Source organism: Myotis daubentonii, chromosome 10, assembly GCF_963259705.1.
Source record: "Myotis daubentonii chromosome 10, mMyoDau2.1, whole genome shotgun sequence".
Lineage (NCBI taxonomy): Eukaryota > Metazoa > Chordata > Mammalia > Chiroptera > Vespertilionidae > Myotis > Myotis daubentonii.
This window is the reverse complement of record NC_081849.1, coordinates 49,699,850-49,712,960: the sequence shown is the minus strand read 5'-3', so window position 1 is coordinate 49,712,960 and position 13,111 is coordinate 49,699,850. Positions and strand designations below refer to the sequence as shown.

Genomic DNA, 13,111 nt, shown 5'->3' with positions numbered 1-13,111 from the left:
GGCTGATCTCTGATCTCGAGCCTACTTACCTCCAGATGCCCACGTAGCCTTCCTCCTACCCCTCACAGCCTGGGCACCTGCGCCAGGCCCTCCGCGGGGACTCCGGGGGGTGGGGGGGGAAGGGCGGGGGGGGGAAGGGCGGGGGGGGGGAAGGGCGGGGGGGGGGCGGGGAGGGCGCGGACCCAAAGTTCTTTTTCTGAGCAGATTGGCCCGGTCCCAGGCCCGGGACGCCTCTCCAACTCCCGGTGACTCCTCCCCTTTGGAGTTGGGGGGAGCGTCCAGGGGAAACAAATAAAACCGCCGGAGAAGCCGGAGGTGGCAAGACGAGCTCTAGAGCCTTAAGCCACTCACTGCTTCTCCAATTCACTCCTCTACTCCGAACACCCCGATCCTCAGCCCACACCGGGTGCACCTGCCTGCCTGCTCACCTGCGCTCCTCACCCGACGCGCCGTCCGCTCCCAGGTCCCAGGCTCCGCTCCTCGCAGCCCTCGCCCTCAAGCCAGCCCAGCCCCGGCCAGACCCATCCGGTGGGCACCAAGATGAAGGCGGTCCGCTTCGTGATGCGCGGCGCCGGCACGCTGAGCCGCGCCAGCCCGGTCCCCCGCGAGGTCGAACATTTCTCCCGGTACAGCCCGTCCCCGCTGTCCATGAAGCAGCTGCTGGACTTCGGTGAGCGGGGACGCAGGGCGCAGGGCACAGGCCGGGGCGCGGGAGCTGGGGAGCTGCCGGAACTTTCAGTCCCGGTGCAGGGAGGGCTGGTCTCACTGCTTAAAAACAACTTGGGGCCCGTTTTCCTGCTGCCCCGGAGCCCCTCGCCAGCGCCCCTTGCCTTCTACATCTGGCTTCTTTCTGACAGGTGGTACCTGCCTACAGGTAGAGGCCACTTGCAGCTTCGCCGAGGCTGGGTGTTTTGAGCTCATCTTTCCTCTTCTATCCGTCCAAAGCTTCCGTCACAATACTTTTTGCTTTGAGTCAACATTTAACAATGAATGAGGAACTTTCATAGTACTTCTTGGAGAAGGTTCCTAATATTATAAAATAGCCTCGAATTAATTGAGATTTTTATCCCTTAGCCACCCTCCACAGGGTACATCTCTGCGTTCCTAACAAATTTCTTTGTTTCTTTATCAAATTAAAGTTTGTCATATATTTGCATTACTGCTGAAAATATTTACAGACATTCTGCAATAACCTTACAAGGAAAATGTCAAGGATTTAAATGTGGTATTATTTATTATTAGTCTGGAAACATCATGATGTCCACCCAACTCCCATATCTCCCACTCCAGTTTCATATCTAGAACTCTGAACATTGTGGCGTTGACTGAACCCTGCATTCTTTCATGAATATTGTGGCGTTGACTGAACCCTGCATTCTTTTATGAATATTAAGAGCTGTAGAATATTCGGACTCTTTGGAAGTGAATCCTCTTCCAAAACAAAACAATAATTCTCATATTGATAACTTTAAAATTAGAAAAAGACCAGAAGGCACTTTTGAACAGTAAATGAAATGAGAGTGAAATATAATTTTATAATATATGTGCGTATTTAATATTGTATAGTTAATGCTATTCAAATATGTCATTTGGTCATACTCGTTTCCAAATACTAAATAAGTGTTATTTATTACAGGTTCGGAAAATGCATGTGAAAGAACTTCTTTTGCATTTTTGAGACAAGAATTACCTGTGAGGCTTGCCAATATCCTGAAGGAAATTGATATCCTCCCTGATCAATTAGTAAATACCTCTTCAGTGCAGTTAGTTAAAAACTGGTAAGTAGTGAACCATTCTGAAACAGTATCTAATTTTAAAACAGATATCTAACTATGAATTCTTATAATATATTAACATCATAGTTGGAAACAGGTGATCTGAATAGTAATACTTTTTAAATATGTAAAGAATTGTTTATTAATTTAGATAAGTTATAAAGGCAGTTTTAAAGCAATAAAAGCAGAAACAGACATTTTTATCCTGAAAAAGATTCTCTCACAATATAATTTTTACTTCCAGAAAAAATATGAAAACGAATTGACAGTTACAACTTATTTTGTATTTTAAATAATAAAAGACAGTTTGATACTGTGAAAGGAATCCTATCCTAGTAGATATGAATGACTACTATTCAGAGAGGGCCGACTCTTTTTCATTTACAAACCAATTGACAGAGCAGGCTCTGAGTTCAAATCCTGCTTCTGCCTTTTCCTCATTGTGGAATTCTTGGCAATTGTCTTAAATTCTTTATGCCTCAATTCCCCCATTTTTTATTGAGGAGAATAAAGCATATGCCTCAGAGGGATATTGGAGTGTAATTAAATGAGGTAATCCATTAAAAAGCACTTAGAAAAATAGCACACAGCCAGCACTCAGTGTCTGTTATCATCTCGTTTTATAAATAAGGATGTTGAGGCTCAGAGGGGATAGATAACCCAAAGGAGATTTTCAGAGAATAGAGCCAGGATATGCACCGAAGCAGATATGCATCAGAGCCTCACACTAATCACAGAATACACAGCTTTTTGTTCATTGATTCAAGAAAAATATATATTGCCCTACCTGGTTTGCTCAGTGGATAGAGTGTTGGCCTGCAGATCAAAGGGTCCCAGGTTCAATTCCAGTCAAGGGTACATGCTCAGGTTGCAGGCTCGATCCCCAGTAGGGGGCATGCAGGAGGCAGCTCATCAATGATTCTCATCATTGATGTTTCTAACTCTTGCTCCCTTCCTCTCTGAAATCAATAAAAAAATATTTTTAAAAATATATATTATATGTCCATTCAACAATCACAATCTGAAACACATATTCAATCCATAGTATTTGCTGTGTTCAAGACTTCTACTCACCTATGAAGGGAGTAGGAAAAAAATATGAAGTCTTTCTTAAAAAGTTGTTTTTAAATCCTTTTGCTATTAAAAATAACACAACTGTTGCCAAACAAAACAAAACTGAATATTGATCTGGAATACTTAAAGAAATATAAATTTTAACTTAGATAGTTAAGAGTTAAAGTTATAAACCACCACCCCCCCCCCCCCCCCAACACACACACACACCTTTCTTCAGAGATACTGTTTTCCAAATGTCCTGGAGTTTTTAATTTTAAACATAATACTCTCTTTTTTCAAATCATTTGAAAAAGATACTATATTTTCAGCCACTTGTATCTGACTATTCAATTTAAAATCTTAAAGCACACTTGTCACTTTACAGGTATATCCAGAGCCTGATGGATTTGGTGGAATTCCATGAGAAAAGCCCAGAAGACCAGAAAGCATTAGCAGAGTAAGTTCTATGCCTTAGAATAAGTGTCTAAACTTTGACTATTTCCAGACATACTCCTCTAATAAATGATATGTACACTTAATAATCTAAAAAATATAAGTGACAGAACCTTACTTGGACTTTCACTAAATATAAATGTGTTTTGCCTTAGGTTTGTAGATACTCTCATCAAAGTCCGAAATAGAAACCATAATGTAGTTCCTACAATGGCACAAGGAATCATAGAATATAAAAATGGCTATGAATTTGACCCAGTCACCAATCAAAATCTTCAGTATTTCTTGGACCGATTTTACATGAACCGTATTTCTACACGGATGCTAATGAACCAACACAGTAAGTTAACCATAATCATGATATACAGAGATGAGGGTAGACTATAAGCCATACTGTAACTCGATGTTTTACTATTTGGTGGGTCACATTCTTTGTCAGTGGTGTTCTAATCATGATTGTCCTGATTTTTATATAATATTATATACTGTTTTTATATTTATTTTTCAACAGTTCTTTTATTTAGTGACTCACAGACAGGAAACCCAACCCACATTGGAAGTATTGATCCAAACTGTGATGTAGCAGCAGTGGTCCAAGGTAATTTCTAGATTTCTTCATTTCCTTTATTGAAAATGTACACTCTATGATTGACATATGGTTGAGGTGGCTTTATAAATGAATTTATTATATTCAGAATTTACCCTTTATATTCTTATAAGAACTGTCATGGAGGCCCTTTGCTTTTGAGGGTCAGGGGTTTAAACATTCATTTATAGTATTATAAAAAAAATCCAAACATCAGAGGTTAATGTATATATTGCATTTGATCTTTGAAGTGTGCATATTCCTGTTGTTATAGCTATACGTTAGTGTCATAATTCTTTCTTTAATAAAATATTTACAAGGTACTTTTGTATACATACATTGCACTCTAATGAATATTTTAGGCTAAGGGTAGTGTACACAGTGAAGATCACTTGACAATTGTACTTGGCAGAAATTCATTTCATCATTATGAAAATTACCTTCTATTCCAGATGCCTATGAGTGTGCAAAGATGCTTTGTGATCAGTATTATTTAACATCTCCTGAATTAAAACTCACACAAGTGAACGGTAAGCTATAAATAAAATATAGTTTAATCTATGGAAAAGTCAGTGTTCTCTCAGTATGAGTAATACTGTAAATACAGAGCAACTTTTGTGTTCCATTTTCCCCTTCTGAACATGCCTAGAGTTTGTACACTTCTTTTTTGAAGCTAAGGTTCTCTTTATCTCAACTGGAAAGTTCCCATTGAGCACATTCAGTTGCTACTAATAATTCATAAAGAAGAATAGTTTGAACAGTTTGGAATGTAGAGTAGCAACTTAGTTCTAATATCTTAGGTCAAAGAAAGATTGCTTACTATAGAAAAGGGGGGATAGGAGACTAGATCTGGAGGCACCTCCTAATTCCAATAAGGTTACTCATAAGGTCTAGAAACAAAAATAATTTAAATTGCACTGTGAGAAACAGGCCAGTAACAGAAGGACAAATACTGCAGGATCCTACTTTCATGAAATATTTAAAATATCTCAAACTCAGAGTAGAATGATGGTTGCTAGAGGCTGGGGGAGAGAGAAATAGGGAGTCACTATTCAATGGGTATAAAATTTCAGTTATGCAAGATGAATAACTTCTAGAAATCTGCTGTACAACGCCTTGCTTATAGGTAACAATACTGTACTGTCCACCTAAATACTGAAGAAGGTAGCTCTCATGTTAAATGTTCTCACCAAAAGATTTTAAATTGCACTGTAAGTATATACCAGTTTTGGAAGCAGAGCACACTTCACTTAGTAGCTTCAACTGTGGGGTCCCTGAACGAATACTAGTCTTCCCACATTGACTGAAATGATTGCGTGAGGAATGCAAGGCATTATTTTTATCCTATCCCATAGTTGTGTCTCCAAACATGACAGTAACATTCTCCTTTCAATTCAAAGTAGACATCTTTTCCAAGTAATAGTAACAATGTTTGTTGGTGGTGAGAGTGAAAATCAAGTTGCTCAAATTATGGGTAGCCTAACTCATGGGTTGGGGTTATGCAAATGCAATTGATTGCTAAGCTAAAAATAAAAGTGCAAACAAAGATTGAAATATATCTCTAAGCATTAACAGCACTGTTGCATAACTTGTAGATAAATTGCTTGAACCGTTTGATAAAATAAAGAGGGCACTGAGCCAGACCTTGTGGTTTCTAATTCAAACTTTGCCAAGGCCTGGCACACCAAAGAATAACTCTTTTCAAACAGTATTATGAGGTTTTTGTTTCTCTGTTTCCTTTAGCCTCTTGGTGAAATTTGAGCATATTTAGTCTGTAAGATTTAATGTTTGGATGATAAAAATCAAGAATAATCAGAAGTGTTATTTTCCCATGCATCATTGAGTAATTTCCCATGTGTTATTTCAATTTCAAAATGTGAAAATTATAGCTAGCATAAATTTTGATGTTATACCATAGACAAATGAACTTTTCTTCCTTATAATGCATATAATTTTAATTCTAAAATTGTCCGGTACAAAACTTTTGAAAATAGAAATAAGCCATATAACCTAATTTATAGCACCCTTGCTGAACACTTCATCTGCTTTATACATTTGTAGAGAAATGCAAAACTTAATTATAGAGTTCTAGGTAGCAACTGTAATAGCATATTGAAAATAAGCCAGTTGTGTTTTCAGTTTAAGAAGGAAGGTTCTAGGGTAGGATGTTGGAGTGAGGAGGATGGGAAGTATTCCAATCCTGTTTTAAGTCTGAAATATTAGTTAAGTAGATGTGGAAGTTTATTTTAATGAGATATTTATGTACCAATTCTAATGAGTTTAATTTTCTTCTAGGAAAGTCTCCAGGGCAGCCAATTCACATTGTGTACGTTCCTTCTCACCTTCACCATATGCTCTTTGAACTATTCAAGGTATTACTTCACAATGATTGCAATTTTGTTTTGTTTTTTTAAATTCCTTGTTTTCTTTTTACTGTCCTTTATCATTTCTGACTAAACAAGAGCATCACTATCATCTCCCAAGCAAGCTTCTGTGCTCCTTCCTAACAGGAGGCTACAGTTAATGTTTGAAAGGGTACACGGAGTTCCTTGTAGTGTCAGCATGTATTTGAGAATGAACAATATGATTCATGATGTCTCAAGGGCTCCCTAGTCCCATTATTTGTTCAGGTGTCCAACAAAGCTCCATTCATTCATGCATTCATTAAGAAAGTTCATGGGGTGAACGCTTCATGGAATGAGGCCTTGTTTCTCCCACCCCCACAAGCTGGTCCAATTCCAAATCCACAGGTTCAGGTTCAGAATCACTGTAAGTGGCAGGATCTCAATCTGAGTCAGAGGACAGTCCTAGTCCATCCCTTCCATGATCTACTTTTAATGTCCATGTGAATCACCTGGTGGTTTTGTGAAAATGCAAATACTCATTCAGTGGGTCTGGGCTGGAGCCTGAGGTTCTGAATTTCTAGTACGCTAACAAGTGTTGTGCTGGTCCACCGTCCACGTTTCATGGCAGGATTGGAGAGCAGTGCTTCTCAACCTTCCCTGTGCTTAGGATCACCTAGAGGGCTTGTGAAAACAGATCCTTAGGCTCTGTCCCAGATAGAGATTTTGATTCTTTAGGTCTGAGAATCTATGTTTCTATCCAGCTCTCAGAGGATGTAGGTGTTACTGGTCTGGGGTAGCCAGGTGCTGGAATCAAATCCTGTCCTGGGTTCTAAGACCAAACTACAACTTGGTACTTCCACCAAAAGATAGGAAACACTTTGCGATGCTTCCAAGAGTCCTCTGGACTGGGGAGGAGGAGGGCTAGAAAACATGAAATTTGCTCCTAATTCTTATGTAACTCTTCTCAAAACACAGTATTTCCTAACTTATGTTAATAATGTTAGTACAATTAGGTATTGATTATACTGCAGACATCTGATCTAGTTTATTTCACATTAGCTAATGATTAGAACGTCATACTAAATAGAAACCAGAAAGCAGATAATTTTCTGGGAAGTTAGAGAGAAAAATGGGTGAAATAAACCAAAACTGTATCTGTATGAGAATCATATAGTTAGTTGTCTGAAAACTTGAGTTTCTTCTCTGTTAAAGGACAAAAGATACTTCTTTGTTTGACTGATTTACTTTTAAATTGAATGGTCCACCTCAGATTTATTTTGCCATCATTGGTAAAAGTGAAGATGATAATCACATGTAAATTGAAATTTAATTTAGAATTGTTAACTATCCTTTTAAATAGTAACAATCTTTTCCCAGCAAATTTTATGAAAGCCAATAAGTTGGTTCAATGGTTCACTGTTCCTTTGTGATGTGTAATAGTCTTTGGTGTTTGGATGTAAAATGTAACGGAAAGACAGAAAAGAGGGCCATAAAAATCAATTTTTACCTTTAAATTAAGTTTATAAATAAGAACTTGACAAGTAAGAGAATTGTTTTCCTATTAGATATTACTCCCAGGAACTATATTACATGGTAAATGCATACTTTTCATTTTACACCCTACATGGCATATTCATAAATAGCTATTTACAGAGTTATTATAACTACTAACTTAAAAGAATGGGAACTTTGAATTACCCTCTGTGCTGCTTTTATCTTAAACATAAAAAACAGGTACTTATTGTCCCTCATTATTCTGCCATTCAATTTTTTATGTTTTTGTTTTCTTTAGAATGCAATGAGGGCAACAGTTGAACACCAGGAAAACTTGCCTTCCCTCACACCAGTTGAGGTGATTGTTGTCTTGGGAAAAGAAGATCTTACAATTAAGGTAACCATCCTCTATTTATCTTTTGAGTATCTCTTGAGAGAATTTAAAAAATCACCAATAAATCAAAGATATGGCAATAGATCAAAGCCATATACCAGGTGACTTTTTGATGCAGGAAGGACATTTTTATAGAGACGAAGGCACGTTGTTTTGAATGTGTGGCTCTGATGAATCGTTTGTTTGTTTAAGATTTCAGACAGAGGAGGCGGCGTTCCCCTGAGGATCACTGACCGCCTCTTTAGTTATACCTACTCCACCGCACCAACGCCTGTGATGGATAACTCCCGGAATGCTCCTTTGGTAAGAACAATTATATGGCAAAGTTCATCCCGGCCACCTAGCTCTAAAGAGAGGGCCAGGATTACAAGGAAGTGTTTAGGCAAGCTCATCAGTTTAAATTGGGCCTGGGAGATATGAGGAAGAATGATAAAGCAAACTAAACATGGTGAAACAATTCAAGGGGCCTCTGATTGGAAGCAGGAGATATTTAATAGATTCTATCAAGCACAGTAGCAACACCTTCCCACATTTTGTATTTCAATGATTATGTCTGCCTTTTTACCAATAACTGATCCTTCCTCTCCAGGCCGGTTTTGGTTATGGCTTGCCTATTTCTCGTCTCTATGCCAAGTACTTTCAAGGAGACCTGAATCTCTACTCTTTATCAGGATATGGAACAGATGCTATCATCTACTTAAAGGTATACTTTAAATTCAATAGAAAAAAAGATTGTTTTTTAAAAGATTGCTTCGTGTACAGCCCTGATTCTGTGGTCCACAGTGAAAACCCCAAAGTGAGTTCATGCAAATAATGACCAGAAGTAATTCTAGTTTCTGTTTGGTAGGTGTAGATATATTGTTTAATATTTAATATGGTAACTTACCAACAAGGAGGTAAAGCTAGGCTACATGCCTCTAGTGAAGCAAAATTATTGCCCAAGAGGGCAGGCTTGTGTGAAATTTTTAAGGCAACTCCTTTGGCATCTGTGAGAAGAGCTGTACTTTTGTTTTACTTCAAAAGATGAGAAAAAGATGCTAATAATGTTCCAGTCTCAAAATTAACTGATACTGAGTTATTCAAGACCTTAAGCTGACATTAGAAATCCAGGGAAAGATAGCTGACTGCTCACAAGTTGTCAGAAAGATGCCCGGCATTTTCTGTTTAAAATTTAAAACTTGGTAAATGTTTTTCTATTTCTGATAAAGCCTCAATTTATTTGTTAAGGTCACTGTCCTGATTCTGTTTCTCATTTGCCAACTATTTCAAATGAAAATATATTTACAGATATTAGTAACTAAAACATTAAGCTTCTGGGCTCCCATTCTGTGCCAGGGAATTATTTGCCAAGTGGTCTTTGACCATCTGAAATAACTAATGCATTTCTTTCTTTTTAAAAATAAATCACATATTATCTCTCAGAATTGTTTTTTTCTAAAATAGTTTATTGATTTTTTTTTTTTTTTGAGAGAGAGACAGAAGGGAAGGGAGAGAGAGAAAGAGGAAGGGAGAGGGAAAGAGAGAAACACTGACATGAGAGCAAGCCATTGATCGGCGCCTCCTGCACACCCGTGACCGGGGATTAAGCCTGTAACTCGGCCATGTGTCCTGACCGGGAATTGAACCATGACCTCTTGGTGCACTGGGTGATGCCCAACCAGCTGAGTCACACGGCCTAGGGCACATTCATTTCTTAAATAAGCCAAAGTCTTCATAGTATTGGGAAAGATTAATAGCTCATAGATTTATAGTATCAGATTAGAACTCTGTCACAGATACAAAGGTTTTCCTTGGACAAGATAGCTTTGCTATGCAACTCTATCATATTGGTAATATCCAAACAAAGGCTATGTGTGAATATTGAACACAAATTCTATTCCCTAATTTAAATTGTACATATTCTATTTCATCCCCTGTAGGGTAAAGATCATGTTTTCTTTTCATTTCCTTTTATACAGTGCCTGACATACTATGGGCTCTGGTATGCTCTTATTACTAAATGAAAGGAAGGTATTTGAATGGTTGACAACTTACCTCTAAATTTCTTTTGAATAATCACTTCAAGTACAAATGAGGCCTTGCATAGTTCCTTTGGTTTGACTTGTTTCTTCATCCTCTTTGCAGGCTTTGTCTTCCGAGTCTGTAGAGAAACTCCCGGTCTTTAACAAATCAGCCTTTAAGCATTATCAGATGAACCCCGAGGCTGACGACTGGTGCATCCCAAGCAAGGAACCAAAGAACCTGGCGAAGGAAAAAGTGGCCGTGTGAGGAGGGACGCTCAAGGCACTTTAAGGGATCAAAGTGGGTCTGTGCCAGCGCTGCTTTCTGAATGTTTGCATGCGGACTCTTCTCCCTCAAACAACAGCCACAGAACTCCTTGACCAGGACACTGAGGGGAAGAAGAACAAAGCTCATTCCTGTGACCCAGGAGAGCACAGAGCAGGACCAGGACTGCAGGAGTTAAGACATGGCCAGCTCTTTATTCTTTAAATTGAGAATAATGCTTGGGTTTATATCAAAACCCGAATAAGATATAAGCCTCAATTTGTCATCTCTTTGTCAACAGGAATGGAAAAAGAAGGGCAGTGAAGATATAGGCTATCAGTTTCAATAGACTGATGTTTTAGAGTTTAGACCTTTGGTTAATGTCATAAGATATTAGTATTTATTGAACATTGTGTCAATTATATCAGTATTTTCCTGCCATTCAAAGGAGTGGGGCTTAGTTCATACTATATGTCTAGAAGTGTATGTAAATGTACATTTTGTATATATCTATGCGCTCTAGGGAGGAAAAACTGGTGACTAAAATAACATTCACTTTGAATGACGAGTAAGTCAAAACGTTTTATTTAAAGTTGCGGCCAAGGCCTTGAGCCTCTGTAAAAACGCAGAAGATAACCTTCTCTGATAAATACAGGGCCTTTGTTACGCTGCTTTCCCTGGTCACACCTCACATAGTAAGTGAGCTTATTGCCAGGTACCTCATCTTGGGCGAATTTAAAATATGCACTGAATTCAGAATGTTGGTGGTAGGAGGGGGAGAAGAGTTGCCAAAGTGAGAGCAAAACTATCTCTCATCTTGTTGGTAAATAAAATGGTAGATTGGAAAAACTGACATTAGGGAAAGAAATCATGCATTCGGAACCTAATTCAGAGAGAAGGCCTGTTCTCTACCCTGAAGCTGTGGCAATCCAAAGACATCCATTTTCTAGATTAAAAAAGATGATGTATTCAATTATACTCTACACTCCAGAATTAACATGTGTGCAAAAAATTCCTACGTATCAAATAATCCAAGAACATTAGAATTTAAATACTTCTTGGAGTGTTTTTAACAAGGAGCCTGGGAAGAAGAGGATTTTGTACCAGAATATTTTCCTTTTGAATCAGTGGCATTAAGAGCTAATGAATGACAGCTGCAATGCGTATGGAACTTTTGGGGAGTTCAGGTATAATATGCAGATTGACAGGGCACTCCTTAGAGAAGGAGTGAAAAACAAAAGAAGGAAAAAGGGAGGGAAGGGAGGAAGGAAGGAAGGAAGGAAGGAAGGAAGGAAGGAAGGAAGGAAGGAAGGAAGGAAGGAAGGAAGGAAGGAAGGGCATTTTGCTATATCCCCCACAAATTATTTCAAGAAATGGTTCATATTGGCAAAAGGATGAATTGGTGTCTTTCAAAACAGTATGACTTTTTTAAAATGCTCTCTCAGTTTTGCAAGATACTAGGTTGTAATGAGATAGTAAACTCATGTGTCAAATTGAAGTTTAAACTGGGATATAGAAAAAATGAGACTTTTCTGCATTGGAAAATAATCAATACTATCTATGTGTTGAACTTAACATTTGTACTTCATTTTATCGCTGCGTAGTGTTGTGGTGCTTCTAGTAGTAGCCATAGAAGCATCAAACCATTTGTTTCAAATTTCATCATCAGAAGTCCTAGGTAGGGATTTTTCTTGATGATGGGATTCTGGCTCATACATTTATTACTTACACAAAACTATTTGCTATAAATTATTTGAATATTCCGTTTTTACTGGTTTAAACATTTTTGCATGTAAATACTTATGTTTACCAAAGAGTTAAAGCAGCTGATTAATTAATTAACCCAAACACCGTGGACTATCATTAAAACACTAGAGAAAAAGAAATGTTGCTATCTCAATGACATCAACTGTGTAAATGGAGTTCTATAAAATAGAAATAGATGACACTGGTATTTGTAAAATTTACAGAAGAGCTTTAGAATTCTACTGAATAGATACTGCTCAGACCCACTTAAATTATTAATGTATAAATTGTATTTTTGCCTTTAAGTTATGTACAGAGAAATGTGATAATTTTTATAATAAATATTTTTATTATAAGAGTAGACATCATCTTTTTAAAGTTCTTTTCTCAAATTAATGGCAAAGTACTAAGAAGAATTTGAAGCAAAGGTTTTCCTTACTTTACATTCAAGTCTAATTTATCTACATATTGGGTATAGCCTTTTTAAAAGTACTGAAAGCAATTTAAAATCTTAATTTTAAAACAAAATATAAGTACTTTACAACAGTCCAGAAATTTCTAATTGTTCTTTGCTTTCTTGTGTATGCCCCAATAACACATAGTACAATGTATGTTTATCTACACGGATATATTCAATAGTCATTTTTGCGATGCATATGTTCTCTATATATTTTTGGTAAATTTACTTTAAAGTTTCACTTAATAACTGTATTCACATAACAAATACAGTAGAGCACTAAAATAATCACTTCGATAATCTAGGTTCCCAAATAACTTCTGGATTAAATATCTGAATAATCTGAAGGTATAGCAATAGGATACAAATTACTAAATTAAGTGGTGGCATGTTTTATCTTTGCGATTTTCACACTGTCACTAATTTAATCCTATTCTATCTTTAGACAATATCCTTTGCCCACCTCCACAATGCCACTATTAGTAAAATTTTGCAAAGAAAACAAAAGGGGGGGAGGGGCGAGGAAGAAAGAAAAATGAT

The 13,111-nt window shown here is 37.6% G+C and overlaps 1 protein-coding gene across 1 annotated transcript; it reads left to right on the top strand.

Moving 5' to 3' along the window:
• The first annotated feature begins 206 nt into the window (after positions 1–206).
• Positions 207–12,475, top strand: PDK4 (pyruvate dehydrogenase kinase 4). The gene is made up of 11 exons (XM_059712373.1): positions 207–670; positions 1,637–1,778; positions 3,217–3,288; positions 3,440–3,624; positions 3,796–3,882; positions 4,323–4,400; positions 6,166–6,242; positions 8,008–8,106; positions 8,296–8,406; positions 8,693–8,806; positions 10,228–12,475. The coding sequence occupies exons 1-11, from the start codon at positions 541–543 to the stop codon at positions 10,369–10,371; spliced, it is 1,239 nt and encodes a 412-aa protein (XP_059568356.1). The 5' UTR covers positions 207–540; the 3' UTR covers positions 10,372–12,475.
• The last annotated feature ends 636 nt before the right edge of the window (positions 12,476–13,111 follow it).